This window comes from Thamnophis elegans, chromosome 2 (assembly GCF_009769535.1).
Source record: "Thamnophis elegans isolate rThaEle1 chromosome 2, rThaEle1.pri, whole genome shotgun sequence".
Classification (NCBI taxonomy): domain Eukaryota; kingdom Metazoa; phylum Chordata; class Lepidosauria; order Squamata; family Colubridae; genus Thamnophis; species Thamnophis elegans.
In genome coordinates, this window is record NC_045542.1 from 96403748 (window position 1) to 96426638 (window position 22891).

The 22891-nt window shown below is 38.1% G+C and overlaps 1 protein-coding gene across 2 annotated transcripts in view; it reads right to left on the minus strand.

Moving 5' to 3' along the window:
• Nucleotides 1-22891, minus strand: part of EBF1 (EBF transcription factor 1) — a 348388-nt gene that overhangs the window by 319703 nt on the left and 5794 nt on the right. For both annotated transcript variants that reach the window (XM_032212355.1, XM_032212354.1), the window contains exons 5-6: nucleotides 10528-10601; nucleotides 3180-3248 (exon numbers count right to left, since the gene is read on the minus strand). In XM_032212355.1, coding sequence (XP_032068246.1) covers nucleotides 3180-3248; nucleotides 10528-10601 — 143 coding nt within the window. The remainder of the gene's footprint in view (nucleotides 1-3179; nucleotides 3249-10527; nucleotides 10602-22891) is intronic.

Consider the following 22891-nt stretch of genomic DNA (forward strand, 5'->3'; position numbering starts at 1 on the left):
ATAGCAAAAGAAGGTTTTATAGAAATATCCACTAGAAGAGAATCTATTACAAGTAGCAGTAGAAGAGAGTCTAGTTCATATATGGGTAGGGATGACCACAGGGCGTACAGCTGCCCCAATCCCTAGCTGATGGTCATGCTAATTAATGCTCTGGGGAGCTAAAGTCCAAAATATCTGCAGGATATCAGATCTCCTATCCAGAGATCTTATATAGCAACAAATATACCATCTACTAGCACTTAATCCTGAATATTCACAGCGTTTGTAAGAGATTGCCAATATTTATACATCAAAGCTGTTATTCAATAATTTTCAAATAATCTACAGTAGTATATAACATGTCCTTACAAACACAAAAATGGTTCACCAAGCATTCCCCATTATATAAATTTAGATAAAGGAAGATCACCTATACATAGAAATATGTACATGTTTTCAATATGGTCTCAACCTGCTTACATGTAACACCTAAGGTCACCATTTTGTGTTAAAGTTACTTCAGGCCAAATAGGTTGCACATTCTGCTGGGCATAAGTCTCTCCAAACCTTCTTTCTTTATCCTATACAGGCTCACTTGGCAGTAAACAAACAAACAAAAAAAGCAAGTCATGGTTTTGCATATCAATTGGCATAATAGCTTACAATTTTATGCATGCAGGAGTGACAGCAGACTGCAACTCAACATATGTTCTGTGGCTCATGACAGCTTTTTAAAGTTAACACAATTGGTGAAGTATTCCGTTTTAAATGTGAGTTCCATGCAGATTGCTTTTCGTTTTTCAAAATCAAGAGGGGAAAATTACACTAGTAGATGTCATTCGTCTCACCAGAGCCACCAACTGTACAAAGCACCTACTTTCTTTTCCGTAAATGTTTGAATTATCCCTGGCCAAGAAAAAGGTTTTAAGTACCCTACTGGGACAGATGCTAAGCGGCAACAATAGAAGCCACACTAATGCAATTCAGGTAACCCAATCCTGTTTCAAAAACACAGGCAAGGCTAATTACAGCTCGTCTGAGTCAAATTTCTTGTGCCACTGCAACCCACAGGAACAGGTCAAAATCACATGTTATTCAAACCACAGTTATATCAAACTTCCCTATCAAAATCACCACTTGAAACCAAGAGAGGAATTTTCAAAGATTAGCCGGTTCATATTCAAAGTGGGTGACAAGGCAACATTTGTAAGAGTAAACCTTATAAATGAAAATGATTTTTCGTGAAACCAACTAAAAGTACTGCATGGTCAAAAGTTCTGTACAACTATGGTATGGTGGACCAAGAGCTGTGAGGAAAACAGAAAACAGAAAGGGTAGTCTGGATTTTTTTAAAAAAAACATTTCTTAGTAAAAAGAACAAAACAAGAACTTTGCCCATATAACACAAGCAATCTTTGCAACACAACCAATCAAGAAACCTCTATTCATCTACATTTCTCAGTGCTCTGGAAGCAGTTAATAATAGTTATCAGCTTCATAAAATGGATTTTAAATCATGGTTTAAAATGGGTTTTTATCATGATTTCTTCTCAGTTTAAACACAATGGAAATTTATTTTTGTCTGTTTATATTCTGGGAAAGGAAAGGAAAGGAAAGGAAAGCAAAGGAAAGGAAAGGGGATTCAAAAATACAAAAATAGAGCAGACAGTGCCATAGTTAATACCTTATAGATCTCCAATTATTTCTTAATTATTTAGCTACTACATGAGTGCCAGAGTGCAAATCTTGCCTAGAATGATTACACAGAACCCCACAATGTACCCCCAAAAAGTTTTCTAAACCCTTAACGTGCAATTGTTACATTATGTAATGCCATTGGAATTTACTTAAAACATTTACTTACTCTACAAAATTATATAGCTTTTTTTTAAGGAGAGAGAGAAAACTGTACTAACAGCACAACAAAAAGTAAATTCTGTTGAGTTTAATGGAGCTTCCTCACTAATATGCAGGTTTAGAATTATACATAGAGGCAATTATTGCTTTTACATCATGTTTTCTCAACACAAAATAACATAATTTCACTACATTTCAGTATACTTCTAGTACAACTAAACAAAGAAATGTTTATGAATTGAACACAGTTCACAGTATCTTCGATTCCTTCCCCTAACCTTATGTTTTCCAGCTATGTTTGGACCACAGCTCCCAGAATTCTCAACTGCCCTGGCTACAAATCTCGAAATGACAGACCCAATTAATCTGAAGGGTGCCAATAAGGCAGATCTAGATAATACAACAAGAGACATTTAATTCTAAACTGATCCAGCTTAGCTGATGGCATTCAGTATCAGCTCTGCATGGTCACCTAACTCTCACTGAGTAATTGGTGACAATGTAACAGTTTATCATATGTTTCTGTATGACAAGTTTCAATAATTAAAATGTAAAGAAGACTATTTGGTGACAGCCCGGCCTAATTTGCAAGCCTGCTGCGTGCAAATTATATAGACCAACTCGGTGAATTTATTGTTCTATAGTGATTTATTCGGTCATGGCAGATTAGTAATTTGGGTCGGTTTAGAAGCCATAATAATTAAGACAGAGAAAATGAATTAATCAACTAACTATACAATCAAAACTGCACTCGAACCAAAGAAAACAATCTGGAGACCTTAGAAGAGAAGGGGGAGGAAAATAGACTTGAGGTGACGGGGGGTGAATCTTAAGTTTGCCCATCTCTTAATGTACAAATAAAATAAACCTTACAATTTAGATGGATTGCATCCAAGAGCACTACTGTAGCTAAAAAGTGATAATGCTTCAAACATTTTTCAAAGTAAAAAGTTAAATATTTATAAGCACCCAGCCACATTTCATAAATCACTAACTTATTATTTTATATCCCTGACGCTTTCCCAGGTCCAGCCTGCGAATCAAGGCAAGGAAAGTTGCAGAGAAAAATATCCTCCACACGAACATGAATCAGAGTTTCTCACCAGAATCATCCACCAAGCCCTCTCTCCCCCAGTTCCACCCCATCTGGCTTTTCCCAGAGAATCAAAACCTCACAGCCTCGCTAATTCCAAATAAACCACAAAATGACGCCCACAGACAAGCATCGCTCTTCGGCCATTAGCAACACAGGACAGACGTTCCAGTAATAACGTGGTGCAACGAACAAACAGACAAATACACCCTCTCAAAATAAATCTACACCAAAGAACAGCAGCCCTTACCTGTCAATTATCACCGGATCTGAAGGAGTCTCATTTCTGTTGCCGCAGCTTTTCTTGTCACAACAGCGGCTATGGAGCAAGAAGGAGAGGATTTAGTGCAGCTATTACACTCTTAAAACCATCATTACAGATACAGAAAGGATGGTATTGCTGGCTAGAGTTACCGCTCTCTCCCTGCCTGGAAATCAGTCAAATACGGTAGGTCACATATGGGTTAATTACTAGGTTTGACTTCTTTCACAGCTGGCACACAACAACGGCCACATACACACAGAAAAGGGAAAAGGGAGAGCACAACTTTTACAGTTCATAATCCTAGTTTTCTAGGCTGATACTAATGACATCCAAGTACATTGCAGATGGTTCAAGGTGCCCTCAAACAAGGGTAGTAGCAGCCACCCACAGGGAAGCAACAAAAAAAAAGATTATGTGCAATGATTTTTTTGCCCTTCAAAAATCTTGAAAATCTTGGTGTTTTCAAAATAAACGGACATCGTGATTCCAAAAATCTTTGTGAATGAAAAGAGCAAAATGATACCCAGAATTCCAGATTATGAACCAACAACTTTTTAAAAAGGCATAGCAAATGTAATATACTGTATTCCCAGAGATACTTATTTAAACTAAAGAAAATAATAAAATAAATGCAATGTAACCCTAAGTGGCAGATCTGCATTTACAGTACTGTTGCATATCAAACTATAGTCCCAGACATAATATAATTCTGCTCCGACATCCTACATCCTACCCCAAATACTGAAAAATGATCAGATTGCATGGTTGGTTGGTTCCCTGCCCTCCCACTGTTGCTATTCTGGCGAAATTATCATATTTACTGGAAAGAAAGATAAAGCTCAATTAAACATACACACACACTGTTAAGATTATATTTAAAAAGCTTAATTTTCTATTAGTGAAGTAAAACTAAAATTAATCTGACTTCCATCATAAAGGTAAGTTGTTGATGAAAGGGGAAATTTATTTATTTTTTTTCTCTTTCAGATAAATACAGTAAATGCCAGGACTGTTATACCATTAGATAAAATCAACAAAACCAGAATAGATTCCCTATTCCTCCTCTTTTTATTGAGACAAATAAGGGAAGGCTTTAGTTCATAAATTCTAAAATATAACGCATGAACAAAATCTGACTGGCAACATAAATCTTGCAAAAAAAATGGTGTTTTCTGCAACCCTATTCTAATTTTGGTATAGTTTGGATTATCTTTCTCATAAAATGACCCCCCCCCCCCCTCAACCAGGTGTCGTGGCCTTTGGTTATTTAAAATGATGGGAATTAACATCAAGTATCTTAGGAAAAATATTAACAAACCAGAACACAGGGAAATAATTCAGAGACTTTTCACACCAGACCAGTTCTCACATCAGACTAAGCCTGAAAGCTGGCTTAGAGGTGAAATTATCATGCATACCAGCTGGTTTGGTCCATAAATTCATATAATCTGATAGACAAATGGAAGATTCTTCTGTCTGGAAGAAGGCAGAGACTTGTCCAGGGAGTTGCCAGGAGCCAAGAAATAACAGAAGAATAGATTTGGAAGGAACCTTGGCCTCTTCCAGTCCAACTTCCTGCTCAAGCAGGAGACCCTATACCATTCTGGACAAATGGTTGTCCAATCTTTTCTTTAAAACCTCCAGTGATGGAGCACCCACAAATAAATAAATAAATAAATAATGAATAATATTGTTTCAAGCACCTTTTAAAATTCTGGATAATTGTAAAATCAATAAATTAACAAAGAATGAAAATGTTAACTCCAGTTTACATCAGACAAAGAAAAATCCATTGAGAAATCCACTCCAGAATTACTCATCATTTTTGTTTTAGACAGCTGTCTAAAGAATGAATGGTAAAGTAGACAGGTTCTGGTTTGTACCTCATTGAAATTGTAAGTGTATGAGGTAGTTTTAGGAAAGTTATTTCCTTGACCTGTTCCTCCATAGACATATATAACAGCTATGAAATTCTAGAAAAATATTAATCACATTAGTATGTCATTAGGAATTAAACTGAAGACAGAAAATTGTGGATTTGGAGCACATTCTCATGAGCCGTCAAATGTACAGCACATTTTATAAATAAGTTTCTGAAGTTGTTTCTGCTACCTTCCACACATGCAGAGCAGCATAAGCTGGCATGAGAACATGTTCTCCTTTATGAAGCCATTGTGAAAGGAACCATAGCTTACAGTGAAGCAGAATGAAATTCTAATCCAGTTTGGCTTTCCAATCAGACTCATCTATGATTTTTCTTCTATAACGTGTTGTTCTTTGTCTCCTTCCCTTCAGAGGATGCCTACTCGTGAATATTCCATTTTGATGATACCAACTTATAGTTTTATTATATTGTTAGTCTTGATCAAAGGCACTGTTGAAAGTTGTTTAGGAATTATGTATCTATAACAAGCTATTTTGAAGCACGGGCCTTCACTGTTTCATTTCTGGAATGAAGAAATTTCATCTTAGAGAGAGCAAGCTGTCTTTCACACCATATGGCTAATGGTAGTGCATAGCAATTAGCTGGGCTGATTAATGGGGAACAGACTCTAATTTTATGCTTATAATTGAAACTGCATTTGGACCCCTGTTGCAGATTCAGCACATCCCAATCTGCACTTACTACAGTTAGAAAGCCAGTAGCAGCAAATCTAGGAATGTGTAAGCAACAAAAAGTAAGTTTCCTTATTTGTCAAAAATATGGTAGCAATACAATCGATCAGAGATTTGAGGGATAGCATTGGGCAACCTCATACAAGTATACTATTATGTCCGTCTGTGAGTACCTCAGAACACTAAAATTGAACCTAGATATTTTAAGATACTTCCTTCTTGTTTTAAGTAAATATCAGGATGGCTTTTTTTTAGTTTGCTCATATGGCTTTGCAAAACAGAGAAAAACATAAAGATCTGTTGAAATCAGCAATATGGATAAACAATGGCAATATTGAGTAAAGGGTTTTCAAGTCAAAAGACATCACAGCATTGGAACTGCTTGCTAATGTAAATGTAGCTGAAGTAATCATGGATTTTCCCCTGATCCATGAATAACTCTATATCTTACCTCCACCTTGACTGCTTATATTGTAATGATAATTTTCAATTATATACTATATAGGACTCTTATGAGTTCTTTTTAAATCTCTATGACTATGTAAGGCACTATATAAATACATAAACAATGTATGTATGTATGTATGTATGTATGTATGTATGTATGTATGTATGTATGTATGTATGTATCAGGGGTGGGTTCCTGCCAGTTCTAACCTCTTCTATAGAAGAGGTTCCACAAATCCCTCCCCCCCACCCGTCTGCACATCATCAAGATGAAGAGCGAGAGGAGGAATTCTGGGACTTGAAGTCTACAAGTCTTAAAGCTGTCAAGTTTGAACACTCCTGGATGGGTTTTCTAAAGGGTTGAGGGGTACAAAGGTCTTGTAACTTGGCAGCTATAAGACTTGCATGTTTCAAATGCCAGAGTTTCTGAGCCAACATTTTGGTTGCTAAGCAAGAGCATTGTTAAGTGAGTTTCACCACATTTTACAAGTTGGCCATGCCCACACAGTCACATGACTGCCAAGCCACTCCCACTCGATCACATGGCTGGCAAGCCATTCCCACCTGGTCACATGGCCAGCAAGCCACTCCCACAAAGCAGGTCACACCTACAGAAGAGTTTCTAAAAAAAATTGAAACCCACTACTGGAATGTATGTATGTATGTATGTATGTATGTATGTATGTTTTTATGTACTCATACACTTTTTGGCACACCCGATTCTGTTGACACAACACTTGAAGATTTTGATGGATGCTAAAATACTATACATAAGTAATGGGAAATTGTCCTACTATCTAAAAAAAAACATAAGAAAAGCTACTCTCCAATAAATGTATTCATACACTCATAACAAGCCAAATGAGGAATACTAAGTGATTACTAGACAGTTATCTCCTGTTTTTATTAACATCAGAAACTTGGACATCTATTAAAAACCTGCCAAATATTTACCAATTCACATTCTTACCAATCCTTTATCTGTGATTCTAGCTTATCCGTTCATGTTAATGTCATCTACAGCTCTTACTGATCTTCCCCCAACCTTTCTTTTGTTCAAATCTTTCTGAACATGATAAATAATATAAACCAAAGAGTGTGTTCCTTATATTGTACTTTATTCCAGGAACTGTTTAATGAATTTTACTTGGTATAGTTAGTACAACTGCTAGTCCCAAATCCACAAAGTTACTCCCAGAAATTTTGAACTAGAAACAGATAAACAAGTGTTCAAGAATGCGAGAACATCTAATAAGTGCATATATTGCAGGAGAGCTAAGAGGTCATTGTTAAAGAATGGCAGCAACTGTTGCATATCAAAATGAGTCCTATTTATAGGAAAATCAAGTTTCAAAATTCTTGCACTTCCCCCTGAGTAATGCAACATGCTAGATGCTTCTATCTTTTGTGTGGAAGACCCAGTTTCCATCAGTCTTATTGAGGTAAAGGGCTGCTTTTTTATCAAACTTTTTACTCTTGTCTGTGTGAGAACTATAGCTCTCACACATCATTCTAGCCCATTAGATTTTCCTCTATTGGATTTCTGCCTATCACCTCTGCAAAATATAGTTTGTGGCCCAAAAACACTGAGTATCAACTGTAAAAGAGGCCACATTTCACTCTGAGAATTCAGACCATTACTGAACTACTGAATACTATAACTAGATTTTTTTTTTAATCTGGATGTGTTGAATAAATCATAATGGCCTGATTCACACTCAATTTAAACCCAGAATGAGTAGATTCACAAATCACACTAAGCAAAAAAAAAAAAAAAAAAACCCTCAACAACACATTATAATCTAACATGATATATACATTCAATTCCTGATTCATCTTTCAGGTTACTTAATATGGAAAACATTCTTTCCCTTAGAATTTCATTATATGAATATCTCTTGAAATATATGAGAATGCTAATTTCATTTAATTGTTCAGCCACAACCGATGAGCCTTACTAAGATTATAAAAAGCAAACTTTCTAAAATTTGTGTTGTACAGTTGTGTTTGATGCAACTCTTCTTAACCCTGGATTTTTTTAAAAAAAAGTTTTCCAAAGCAACAAAAACACTAGGCCAGTGATGGGAAACCTTTTTGGCACCGAGTGGAAACATCGCACGCATGCTCATCAGGGCCACACTCTGGAAAAGCTGAACTTCCGGGTTCTAGCACACATGGGCACCCAACAATCAGCTGTCCAGCATACATGCGCAGGCCAGCTTTCGGCACTTCTGAGCATGCAAAGGGACCGCACTCTGGAGAAGCTGAAGTTTTGGGTTATGGTGCGCATGCGCACTCGACAATCAGCTGGCAGCATGAGTACGCACACTGGTTTTTGGCACTGCTGCGCATGCGAAGGGCAACTGATTGTTGTGCATGATGCTTGCCAGAAACCCAGAAGACAAACAGGCAAGTCTGTGCGTGCCACTTCGGGCACACACGCCATAGATTTGCCATCACGGCACTAGGCTGAGGAAATCTATTAAGAAATCCAAAAGGAGGGAGGGGCTGATCCTGGCCTATTCTTTTAGCACAATTTCTATATAATTTATGCACTTGAATTTTAAAATTTAATCCATGTTTTCATTCCTGAAATCAGCAGCTGTCACAATTTGTGCCACCAAATAATATCCGAGCTGCTAATTGTTGCTGATTTAGCTACTATTCATAACTACATCAACCAATTCAACCACTGTCTGCTGAAGTATGATCCTTCATCATCCCCAAAGATGAAATGCATATTTGTTGATTGAAAGGAGAAGACGATTGTGCTTCAACAACCCACGGAGGACTGACTGCTCTTGCTCAGTTCACTTTATACCTGATTCTAAGAAGCTAGGTCTGAAAACACAATCCCATTGAAAGATGGGGGAGAGGGGTACACAACAAGCATAACCTTTACATAGGTCCAACCCAAGAGTCTGCTTGAATGGGCAATCAATAAACTTGGACAGCTAAAGTAAGTAGTCCTCAACTTACAACCATTCATTTAGCAACCGTTCAAAGTTACAAAAGCATTGAAAAAGTTACTTACAACTGGTCCTCACATCTATGACAATCACAGCATCCCTATGGTCACATGATCAAACTTTGGATGTTTGGCAACCAGCTTGTATTTACGATGGTTGCAGAGTCCTAGAGTCATGGGTTCACCTTCTGTGACCTTCTCAGCCATTTTCACAGTCAATGGAGGAACCTGGCTTCACTTAATGACCACATGGCTCACTTAACAACTGCAGTAATTCACTTAAAAGTTGTAAAATCAGTTACAACTCAATGAGTTTAACAACAGAAATTCTGGTTCTAACTGTGGTTGTAAGTCAAGGACTACCTGTATAGATGTCCTTCTATGGACCACAGACCCTTCTTTTCACTCTGCCCCCACTACATCCTTCATAGTAGCCTACAAGACTCACTTCTGCAGAAAATAAGGACCAGGCTCTTGTTTACCTGAGGTAGCAAAGGCTGTTATGAAAGCAATGGCCTAATGGTGATGGTTTTCCTAGTGAACGTCATGTTGGATAACTGCTCATAAGTATTTGCATTTTGGATGTTCTCTCTCTCTCTCTCTCTCTCTCTCTCTCTCTCTCTCTCTCTCTCTCTCTCTCTCTCTCTCTCTCTCCCACTCCCTCCCTCCCTCCCTCCATCCATCCATCCATCCATCCATCCCTCCCCCTCCTTCCTTCCCTCTTCTCTCCTCTCCCCACTCTTTCTCTCATCAGAAACATTTTCCATGAAGATAAAGGTTCCAATCACTAATTTTTTGCCATATTCAAAATTAAGCTCCAATAGGTCATTGAAACAAGATAATAATACAATGGCAGAGTTGGAAGGGACCTTGGAGGTTTTCTAGTCCAACCCCCTGCCTAGGCAGGAAACCCTATACCGTTTCAGACAAATGGCTATCCAACATCTTCTTAAAGACTTCCAGTGTTGGGGCATTCACAACTTCTGTAGGCAAGCTGTCCCACTGATTAATTGTTCTAACTGTCAGGAAATTTCTCCTCAGTTCTAAGTTGTTTCTCTCCTTGATTAGTTTCCACCCACTGGTTCTTGTTCTACCCTCAGGTGCCTTGGAAAATAGATCATTTAGTACACATTTGCTGCTTATTACACTCACACCAAGCATATTTGGGGGTTCTTCAAAGGAAAATTGCGAATTCTTTAAATCTCAAAATAATTTTAGATTTAACCAAGCTTTGAAAAGACAGAGAGAGACAGTCATTTTTTTTTTCTTTGCTAATTAAGATACGACAGAGATTTTTCTTACCTGCACATTATTTCATGGGTGAGCAGAACTCTGCACATTTCTGGATTCTTGTCTTGGCCTTCATATACTATTGCCTAGAGGAAAAAGACAGGAGAATTTTATATCAGAACGGGGGGCGGGGTGGGTTCGGTCACAAAGTAAATGTAGTTGGAGAAAACGATCATTGTCATGGGAAATGAATGCATAACTACATTGCAAACCAGCGACTTCGGCATAAACAGACTGCATCCTTGAGGAGAAAAATAAACACACACACACACACACACACACAAAAGTCTCAGGATTTGTTGCTGGAGAGCCCAGAAGCTGAACTGAGTAAGCTTCAACTCAGCATTCTCGCTTCTTGTTTTAACTGTCACATTATGCACACCTTCTGAGCAGTGCACAGGACAGGGTTTTTTTAGTAGTCAAGACAACCACAATGTTCTTTTCAATAAAACATAAACTTAATAGTGTTAAAAAAAAAAAAAACTCGAAAGACTCGGAACACTGGGGAGACTATTCATAAAATGAAAAGTGACGATATTTTTAATTCAAAAAAACATGGTTGTGTACTTAACTAGCTACGGTTTGTGTACAGTACCTGATTCACAACTCCTGTCTGGTTAAATGTGCTAACAAATTAAAGGAAATGACATTCCTGCAAATGCAAATAAACAAGTTCAAGAAAACAAGAGGATAAAGCAGGATGGGCCTTTCAGTATCTTCAGTATCTTGTCAATATAAAGAACTGACTTTCTAATCCAGGGCTGTCAAACTCCCAGACCGCAGGCCGGATGCGTCAAGCGCTGGCCACGCCCACGCCCGGTTTAGCGAAAGCAAAAAAAAAGTCCCAATACATTACGTGATGCAACCTTGCAAGCTTGAAGATAGGTAGACTTCAACTGCCAGAATTCCCTAGCCAGCCAACTACTGAGCACAGCTAAAAAAGATGAGCTACTCCATCTGTGCTTTGGTGATTGTCTTGGGTTAAGCAGTCAAGAACTGACTGTCTTTGGGCTCCAGTTTCTCCTATCCGAGGTGGCGCAGTTGTTAGGGTGCAGTACTGCAGGCCACTTCAGCTGACTGTTATCTGCAGTTCAGCGGTTCTAATCTCACCGGCTCAAGGTTGACTCAGCCTTCCATCCTTCCGAGGTGGGTGAAATGAGGACCCAGACTGTGGGGGCAATGTGCTGACTCTGTAAACAGCTTAGAGAGGGCTGAAAGCCCTATGAAGCGGTATATAAGTCTAACTGCTATTGCTATTGCTATCTATATTTCTTAGCTTTACTCACTGGCAGGCAATGTCAAAAGGGATTGGTCCCCTTATAAACTTAAGAATTCTGTTTTACTGTGATTGTGAGAACATACGCATAGTGACCACAGGGCAAAGAAACATTGTAGTTGCTTGTTTTGATTTAGTTTGAAATGTGAGTTCACCCATTGGGATTTAGCAATGTGTGAGAACCAGCCATTATGGTCTGCTCAGTAGGTTGTGGGTTAAAAACTCTTACTTTAGAAGCCACAAGGTGAAACTGGACCTTTTTTTTCCTCCCCTAAATTCAATTGTGAATTGGAAGTTAATGCTTCCAATGTCCCCTTGCACTCTACTATATGAAGTTAGTGACAGACAGAGGTTGGACTCTAAGGTAAAAAGTAAAGGTTTCCCTCGCACATGTGTGCTAGTTATTTCCAACTCTAAGGGACGGTGCTCATCTCAATTTCAAAGCCGAAGAGCCAGAGCTGTCCAAAGATGTCTCCGTGGTCAAGTGGCTGGCATGACTAAATGCCAAAGATGTACAGAATGCTGTTACATTCCCACCAAGGTGTTCCCTATTTTTCTACTTGCATTTTTACATGCTTTCAAGCTGGCAGAAGCTGGGACAAGTAACGGGAGCTCACTCCATTATGCGGCACTAGGGAGTCAAACTGCCGAACTTTCTGATTGACAAGCTCAGCATCATAGCCACTGAGTCACCCTTGGTTGGACTGTACAAATCTATAAAATGGATACATAGGAACAGTCTGGTTTTTTGTTTTTTTTAAAGAGGCCAAATGCAGCTCTTCCAGTGATAATTCTACTCTACAATTTAGGCAACATTTGTCTACATGGCAACCACAGATTCTTTGTAAGTGCTTGCATTATACACAACTCTGAACCATAACATGGCTATGCATACAACTGTTTTGTCACTGGGCTGGGAAAGGAGAAATCTTCCTGGCAGCCCCTCACCCGCTCCCTAGAAAATAGTTTGCTGTGTAACTATCAGCAAGCCCAAACTGGCATAGGTTTCACCTGATAATTGCCAACCAACTGCCAATAAAGAACCAAGGCAAAGGACATGGCACCTATTGGCCAAAGGAAAGGAAAAAGCCATTTTGCTGAAATGTCTAGCAAACAATTTATTGAGGTCCAATAAAAAGTGGCAAACAGCTTCATGCAGGGAACACCACTGTGCAGAGGCAGATATTTTTTCCCGGGCTGAAGATCACATTTGCAATACTTAACCTTTCCTGCCATCTTGCTACCTTGTTAAAAGTCGACCATTAGTGAGCGCCTTTTACTAGGACGAGCAGTTACATTGGAGGGCAGGGCTCCTGTGTTTTTTCTTTATTAGCATTCCCCCAGTTCATTATACTAGATAGGAAAAGAGGCCTCTGTCTCAAATTTGCTCCTCCTCAAGGCAACGGATGAAGGAATACTTCTTGTCTGACTATATATCACATCTTTTCAAATCTTTCCTAATTTGCTCACAGTTCATATGTCAAAAGAAAGAGACGGTGTGGGTTTTTATTTTTAATGCCTCCCTTATAATACAATAACATTTCTAGATCTCCAAAACACTTCAGGAGTCAATCACCTATGCCACAGTTCTCTAGAATGTAAAACCTGACAAAATACCACTTCCATCAACCCAAAGTCCTATTACAGGTAGTCCTCGGCTTACAACAGTTCGTTTAGTGACTGAATGGCATGGAAAAATGTGACTTATGAGGGTTTTTCACACTCACAACCACTACAGCATCACTGTGGTCACGTGATCAAAATTCAGATGCTTGGCAACTGAGGCATCATGTGATCGCCTTTTGCAACCCTCTAACACAGTGTTTCTCAACCTTGGCAACTTGAAGATGTACGGACTTCAACTCCCAGAATTCCCCAGCCAACACAGTGTTTCTCAACCTTGGTAACTTGAAGATGTCTGGACTTCAACTCCCAGAATTCACCAGGCAGTGAATGCTGGCTGGGGGATTCTGGGAGTTGAAGTCTAGACATCTTCAAGTTGCCAAGGTTGAGAAACACTGCTCTAACAAGATAAGTCAATTGGGAAGGCAGGTTCACTTAACAACCATGCTATTAACTTAAGAACTGCACTGATTCGCTTAACAACTGTGGCAGGAAAGGTCGTAAAATGGGAGAAAAATCTGCCACTGTCTTGCTTGACAACAGAATTTTTGGTTTCAATTGTGGCCATAAGTTGAGGACTACCTGTACTGACTCAGCCTTCCATCCATCCGAGGTCGATAAAATAAGGACCCAGATTGTTAGGGGTGGGGGGAAAGGCTGACTCTGTAAACCACTTAGAGAGAGTTGTAAAGCACTGTGAAGCGTCATATAAATCTAAGAGCTATTGCTACTGTATTCAAATAATTCTCTTTCTTATATAAGCCTTTCAATTAGTTACCCTACCTGGGAGAATTTGATCCATTCAACTGCTCAAGGGTGAATAATCCTCAAGGATCCCACTCTTTCAAAATTCATCTAAGTCTTTTTTTTTTTTTTTTTGCCTTTTAAAATACAGTAAGAATTTGGGAACCTTCATCTTTTTGTGGGCTTACATTCAGGTATTTTATAAATTCAGTATAGCTTGATGTTATGGTCCTGATTGCGCTCAGCTAGGAGGCATTTCCATTTTATCCGATGCCAACAGCATCACTCAAGTCTCCTTTGGCACATCCTTGTTAAAGGAATAGAAGATCAAAATTCTACCTTTCAGACCAATGCCTCTGGTTATGGCCTCTTTAACATAAACAATCAATAAAACTCTCTAATACGTGTGGAGGTGGGGGGGGGGAGAGGGCTAAATTTAAACAGCCTTGGCCAACAAGCAGAAGCATCACATAACCCATAAAATGAGGTAATTTGGCACAGCTGTGACTTTGCCGTTGAAAAGGCTGCCCACTGAAGGCAAGAGGAAAAGGGAGGGGTGGGCTGCACAGCAGTCATGAATCTCAGCCAGCGAAAGTAATTGCTTAAACATAGTATTATCACACTCCAGCACAGTACACTATATTTTAATATGATTTAGTAGTGCCATAAATAATAGCATTGATGTTGCTGTAGTTTTGTACAGCATTGGATGCCAACCTTACTCTTTGAAAAGAGAAACTCAAACGCAGCCTAAACGGCAGAGAATTTGAGATCTTGAAGGTATTAGGAATCTAACTATGTGCTCTTCCAACCTCAAATAGGGTTTGTTACCCCAATATTCCCCGCCACTCATTCTATTCTCAGTGTATTTAGCATTTCTTGAAATTTGCAACGGTCCCTGCCATCCCGCTGAGCTCCTTTGGGGAATCTAACAAGGGAGTGCAGGGCCATCTTGCCACTCAGGAGCAAATGGGAAAAATCGTCCCTTTGAAAGTGGCCCCTGCTCAGAATTCCCTACATCTTAAAAAGCAAATGCTTGTTACATAAGTAAGAGCATGTATGGAAGCACAACTAGTGTTTTTAGGTGAACAAGAGGCCATGATTATGGTTTCTCCTCCGACCTGTCCAATGTGGGCAGAGGTGGTCACTGACTCCCAACAGTAGACTCTGAGCTTCAGAACTGAAGAAGCTTCTTGGATGAGAAGTTAAACATCTTCAAAGAAAAACTAAAAGGTCCAGTTGTCTCTTGGAAAAGCACCTTTGGGACAACCATGACCTAAATGACTCAGAATCTCCATAGACAATGGACCCTGAGGTTCAAAGTGTTCATGGTGATCCAGCAACTTCTTGCATAGGGGAGATTTCTGAGGTACAGCCAAGAGTTTGTGTGTAAAGGTGTTGGCATGCTTATACACTATAATGATACACTGGAACACCTCCAAATAATTACAAACATGTAGGAGATGACTAGACTCAGCCCAAGTGAGATCTAAGTCCAGCCCACCTTTAATCCCGTTGACTCTTATCTACCACCAATTTGCTTTGATTGTTAGTAGGTTCAGATTCTTGTAGAGAGCTTTAGCTTAGAATAAATCTATATATTCATTTGAACTGCACGTCTGGTTTTCTGCACTTTTCAAAACATCTGGGGAAATGATGAAGAAAATAAAGTTCTAGATCTAGAACATGACATGCAAATAAATCCTATGAAAATGCTAGCAACTAATCTCTATACAATGTGTTGTGATTGATGCTTTAATTACTAAATAAGAACACTGTTTTTGCAAAACAACAATCATAACACTTTTCTCACGCAAACAGGGGTACCCGGCTTATGTCAATCATTGAACACATCCTGTATGCAGAATTTAACCCTAGTAAATAGGAAATCATATTTGCCTAAAGAACCTTACTTCAACGCATTTTCTATTGTATTCCCAGAAACTCTTTGATTACAATTGACTATATATCATATAGCAATAGCAATAGCAGTTAGACTTATATACCGCTTCATAGGGCTTTCAGCCCTCTCTAAGTGGTTTACAGAGTCAGCATATTGCCCCCAACAACAATCCGGGTCCTCATTTTACCCACCTCGGAAGGATGGATTTTTAAAATACCCTAGAATCCTTTAGAGGTTGTTACAGTCAGCAAAAGGATGGGGAAGAGAAAAGGAAAGTATTATAATTGGATTCAAGTTCTTTCATTTTTTAAAAAAAAAGTTTGATTCACTCAAACTTTTATACCTTAAAAATATGACTAGCATAAAAAGGCATTGTCCGTGACCATCCTTGTGGGGCAGATGATTAAGAACTGGAGTTTGACTGCAAGAATCAAAGAATACCAGAGACTTAATCGCAGCTGATTTATTATGTTCTCTGGGCACTGCCAAAAAGCTAACAAAGACTAAGGTGATGGCATTTTACAGTGAATAATTGATTTGCATTTAATGCAGCGCAGTGGGACACTAAAGGAATTTTCTCTAAGTAAGAACTAAAGATGCTGAAGCTCCACCACTATCCATGCTCACAGGCCAGTCTTTTTGGTACAGAAGTCAATGTGAGTTTAATTGAAGCAAGTTCAACTTCCCTAGAAGCTGCAAACAAGAGTGAGCAGATTTAATTCCCTCTCTTTCTTTACTTCCCTTCTCTCCCTCCTTCAAATTGCTATGCTTACTTAACCTCCAGGTAGCTATTTAAAAAGAAGGCCAGCTAAATAACCATAATGAACAAATGGACTCAACAAGTGTGGCTATCTAATCGCCTGTCTGTTGTGTTTAACATCAACAGTCCTTCTGCTTATGTGCAGAACATCTTTAGGCTTGTGATGCATTAGGGACTAACCCTGGTTTCTGAACACCAGCTATTATTGAAGGAACTGTATGAATCGAAAGACCGGGGGGGTGCAATACATTGCTGGAAACTGTTTGGAAGCACAAAATGAATCCAGTTTCTGAAAACTGTTTTATGGATCATGCACAGAAAAGATTTTCAAGAGTTTTGCTTTTCCCTCGCAACAGGGGAAACCAACTATCTTTTCAATGAAGGTTTGATGCCCCATCAGGCTTCAGAGTGCATTTAAGAGTATAGTTGTAGATCAAACCAGGATTAAAGGAGAGGTACCTGAACTAGGTTATAAAATGGTAACACTCGCCCTTCTTCACATTAACATATTTTGACCTGGGGAAATGTTGCTCTAGTAGTTGTTTTATAAATTCAGAATGATTAGGGAAGTGTATTGTGGCAGCACATTTCACAACTGCAATTGTACACTCATTTTAGCATCTTTTAGATTGCTCTTTTGATGAACAAGATGTAGAAAGTGTTGTTAGTTCACTGAGACAACACCTTCATTGCATGTGAAATCTGGGCTTGACCCTGAACATCTCAAGACAAAGCTAATAATGGCTTTTGTCAAAAATTCTGAAGAGATATTATATTAGCTAGAACCAGAGTTTGATATAATATATATTATATTGATATTATATATGAGTATATTATATAATCAAATGCATCTTCTTACAATCATTTTACTGAATGCATCTTGTATTAAATTAAGACCAGGGGAACAGTAAATGTCTGTTAGTCTTTCATGCTCCACTATCAAATGTATTTTTAAATCAGGGAGTCTCCAGCTACAACACTTGTTAAGACTTGTTGTGGTGGGGGGAGTGTTCTCTCTCAGTTCATGGAGATCGAAATCTCCCTCATTCTATTCTGTATCTCAGCTCTTAGTGATTCTCTTGCTTGATTTTGTTCCTTCCCTCAAAAATACTGAGCACTGGGGTAAAATATAACAAATACACATCATAACTGTTGACTAAAAGTCACTGCCTGTATTGATTTGGTTTCAGAAAGGAAACAGAGGCAATTTAAATCTCAAACTTTTGCAGCTGCTGGAAAGACAGGTTCCTGTCTCAGAAGACACTAGAATATATATTTTTTTCTGAAAGCATATGCTGCACCTATGGAACAAACATTGGGTTTTTAATATATTATTTGCTAAACATTCACCATGTTCAATTCTTGCAAGTGGAAATGTTGCCCTCCTCAACTCCACAAAATCTGGATAGGTGTAGATGTTACAAAGAATTAATATTTTAAAAAGATGTTTGATGTGTGAAGTGAAAGTCCCAGTGTATAAAGTTAGATTATTGTTGAACTAAAAATAATTTTGCAAATAGGTACTAAACCCACATAGGTGAAGACATATGTTTTGAACTTACTTGTTTACTTCCTTTTTTAGTTTTAATTTGTTTCACTACAGAGCCGTGAGAATACAAGTTTACAAATTTGGCTTTCAATCCAGATTCCTTTTTTACTCAAGAAAGATGCTTCCCACACCAACAGAAAGAAGGTCAGGAATCATGGTTCCCATCTTTCCCTGCATTCACTTGTGCTGCCCCTTCCAAAATCTATTGCATGAAATTGGGGAGGATTTTAAAAGAAAGCGGATTAAGACTCTGAGGAGGGAGAACTCACAAAATGGCTCTTCTACAACTCATACAGGATCAATGATTAAATTTAACTTAAAATGTAAAATTAAAACATTTCAACCTAAAGCAGGATAGCTAAGAAGTATATTAAAATATCTGATCCACTCTTGTTTGTTTCATTGGGATAACTAGATGACAACCATGGTCATTTATTTTTAATTTCCTGTGTGGGACAATGCGAAATAGGCTATGCTAATTTATACTCAAGTACCATTGATTTGTTTTTAAGTATCAACTAATATTAGCCGGACTTTACTTCTTGTGTAGATAAAGCTATAGAACTGTTTCTGTAGTTGAAGTTTTTGGTACTGTTATACTATATTGCATACAAACGGCTTTGAAAACCATTTGAAGAAAAGCGGAAATATGCCAGCCCATTTCTCACCAATTCATATATTCTAAGTAACCTGAGAATAAGTGCTTTTCTAGAAGGTTATGGCTCTAGGATTACCTATGGAGAAAGCAATCATGTAATTCTAAGAATTCAGATACTCAACTTCCTGCATCTTCGGCTCTGACATTTTGGACTTGCAATGTGTAATTAGCCATTAATGCCCTAATTCTGATTTCTTATAGCAGACCAGCCTCCCATCATTTGCAATGAGAGTTTAATATGGGGAGCAATAAATGTGCCCAGATTGGGATCTAAAATATATGAGGATTCTTGTTCAGCAGCACTAAACCAAAAGGTGCTAATTATTGCTTCTATTCTCCTCCTCTAGCATGCCAGCCTGCTCATCAACAGGAATTCATGTGAATTAAATAAATCTCTCCCTTTCCCTCCCCCTCCTTCCCAGCCCAGCTCCACTAATATGTTCATTTTGAATGCTTCTCAAACATTCGCAGGGAAACAACTCTAGCGTAAATATCCCAGAACAAATGGCTGTATATTATACAGGAGGGAGCAGTTGGAAGCCAGACTGGGAATGCATTGGGCCATCTGGCCCAGGCAGTCTCTCCAAAATCCTCAGCTTTGTTTTCACCCCCAGACTCCAAACAACACATTTTCCACTGTGTTGAGTTTACATTTTCCCAAACACTCAGGACCTGAGCATGCATGTAAATGTCAAGCTTCGCATTCTTCTCAGAGAAGGAAATTGAAATCACCTGCACTTCCTGCTCTTGAAGCAAAAGGATTCAAGCCACTGCAACCAAAAAAAACAACAACCCACCCTAGCTGAACTGCAAGCTTGCCTCACTGCACAAGAGCACTGGGCTCCACAGCTGAGCTCCTGAGGAGCTGTTTTCCTCACGGATTCCTATTTTCCTCCTCACAACCGTGCCATTTGCAATTCACTGATTCAGTATCTGTACACCCAGGCACAACAGCTTGATCAATTTAGGTAGAAAGCAGTACTGTATATCTGAATCCCTGCTGTAAATGACATAGAAAGTTTGAGGCATCAAAGGCGACATGACAGAGCATCTTTGAATGCCTCACATGTTAGAAAGAAAACATTTTGAAATCAGCTGGCTGTATGTCCATGTTTAGGCTGTGTTGGAGGAAAATCTACTCTCTGATATAGCATTTTGAAGACAAGCAAAAGAATTGGTGACTGAATTGACTAGATTTCTGCCTTCATGTTATTCCAGTGCTAAGTTGGAAAGGAAGCTATTAATGTATAAAGTGATCATTTGATTCACACCATTATTAAAATTTCACTCATTCTGATCCAGAGTATATCTACAAATACAGAGTTTACATCCATAAGCTTGCATGATCTCTCACAATGACAAAACCATCTGAATAATTCTACTAAAATCCCAGTCAAAATTTTCTTCTGAGCTGAACTTGACTTCTAAGGATACACAATTGACAACAATGCAAAATGTATACACAATTGACAACAATGCAAAATCTACCTCTATCAAGGAATGACAGCCATGAAAATCTATACTGAATGAATACAGAAATGATTTGCCATTGCCTTCTTTTGAAGTTTTTGTTAACTTCACAATCCAGCCTACTACTACTTTGAGATTTCTATTCTTTTTCCTGTACAATCCCTCTCAGTTTCTCAAGATAAGTCCAAATTGAATTGCAGTTCTTGTATTGCAGTGTTTTTCAAACTTGGCAACTTTAAAATGTATGGATTCAACTCCCAGCATATTGGCTGAGGAATTCTGGGAGTTGAAGTCCACACATCTTTAAAAATGCTAAGTTTGGAAAATACTGCTACATAACATCAATATCAAGACTTTCCAAGGGAATTATTTCCAGGTCTCTTCCCTAAATGCAGGTTGTTGCAAAGATACTGACAATGTTTGTTTAATATTCTTGATTCCCCAGAACTTATTGATTAGATAGCAACTTCTCAAGCATAGCATTTTCCCATGATTTTCTTACAGGCCACCACAACTACAGTATCAGGCAGATAGAACAAAGAAAATGAATAAATAACACGATAAGAATGTAACTCAACCATAAATGATAAAGTAGATGAAAATACTTTAGAAAGAAACAAATATATTCAGTAATGGAAAAAGATTAAATTAATTTACAAAATCAATTGGCTTCATGATTCATTTACCTAATTTGAGGACTAGGCCTCTGACATCACCACTACAAATTTAAAAATAAAAGTATTCCTTCCCTTCTACATGGGCCTGGCCTCTTTGTTCATATATGCCTACAGGCCCCTAGAACCCTGCTTATTTTAATTTGGCTGAATGTATGTATGAAAGTCATTAAAGCTGCACACAAAACAGTGAGTGTGATCTCAAAAATTTGTTGCTGATGACATGTCACTTGCTGATTCCATACCGCTGAAACCTGCTGGCTCCTATCACCATTTCATTTAGCTGCCATCCCTCTACTCCAATTTGTGCCAAGATTCAGATACTAGTATACCCCCTCCTCTATGATGTTTGACAATATATATTTCATGTGCATTACAGTAAAAATTGAAGGAGCATCTGACGAAGCTGCATACAACTTTACTCCAAGCAGAAAGTTACTTAAGATTCATCAAAATTCCTCATATTCTATATTAAAGCCTAAGTGACAACTTTACAATTGGACAATTGTGAACAATTTAGAAGACACCTTGACCTGTCTTATAGGTTCTTCATTAACAAGGAGAGAAGTTTCAAAATCTTCAAAGAATTTGAAGTTTTTTTTAAAAAACAAGTCTTTTTGCTTTTTGGAAACATTAATTTATCATAACACAAAGCTCCCTGATATAACCAGAAATTAACTTATGTTTTTTTTTTACAAAATACATATAATATGATAATGCCAACTAAGTTCATCCATTCAATAAAAAAATAATCAATATCTGTATCTACCAGCTTGTGATTCTCATCAGCCACATCTCAACAGGGAATTTCAATCTTTTTTTTTAAACATCAATTGCATTAAAGTAGCTCGGGATTTTATTCTCTAAAACTGTTATTCTGCAATCTTGTTCTGCTACTCCTTCCCCTTTTCCCTAAATCAATAATTAATCCTAACATTAGGGTTAAATGTAAAATGTTTTAAAGTAAAAGTCTGATTGCCATTAAGTAGATAATAGTTGGTATCTGAATTCCAACTGAGCTCAGGCTGTGGCTTAAGCTTGTGAAAACAACAGCACAGAAGCTGTGTAACCATTCGTGTTTTATTTTACCAGAAAGAATCTGCAGGTGAATTGACAATCACCCAGTCATAAACAAAATGCTAGTAAACAGGTATTTTAAAACTATGGTAGGCCAAAGCATGACTATCTACAGAGAAATGCAATCTTGAAAGGAAAAAGCATTAACCCTTGAATGACTACAATTCGGAAAATGGCCCAATTCCTTTTTTAAAAAAAGGATTATCCAATTACACTCATACAAAACAGCCGCTCAGAACAGCGAGAGGTCCTTTTTAAACACAAACTTATAAAGTATTGTCATTGGTGCAGTTTTTAAGGTTTGTGGTTTAAGGACTGGAGTTGTTCTACTGTCAGTTCTTATAGACTGTCGTTCAAAAGAATTTGTCTCACTAATTTTACTAAATGTTGGATTGCAACTACTCCAGTTCTTTCTTTTCTTTTCTCATCTATTGTAAGACAGCCATGAATAGCAGGAAAAGATGTTTCATGAGCATCAAAGAACAGTGTTCTAAAACAAACTCAACAGTTTGACCTTTCTGGTTTGGTGTCAGAAAGCTACCAAAAGCAAACGAAAGTTTAGAAGGCAGAATCTGAAACACCCAAAAGCTGGTTTACGACCATGTGTGTGAACATAGTAAGCAAAATAAAAAACCTAACATC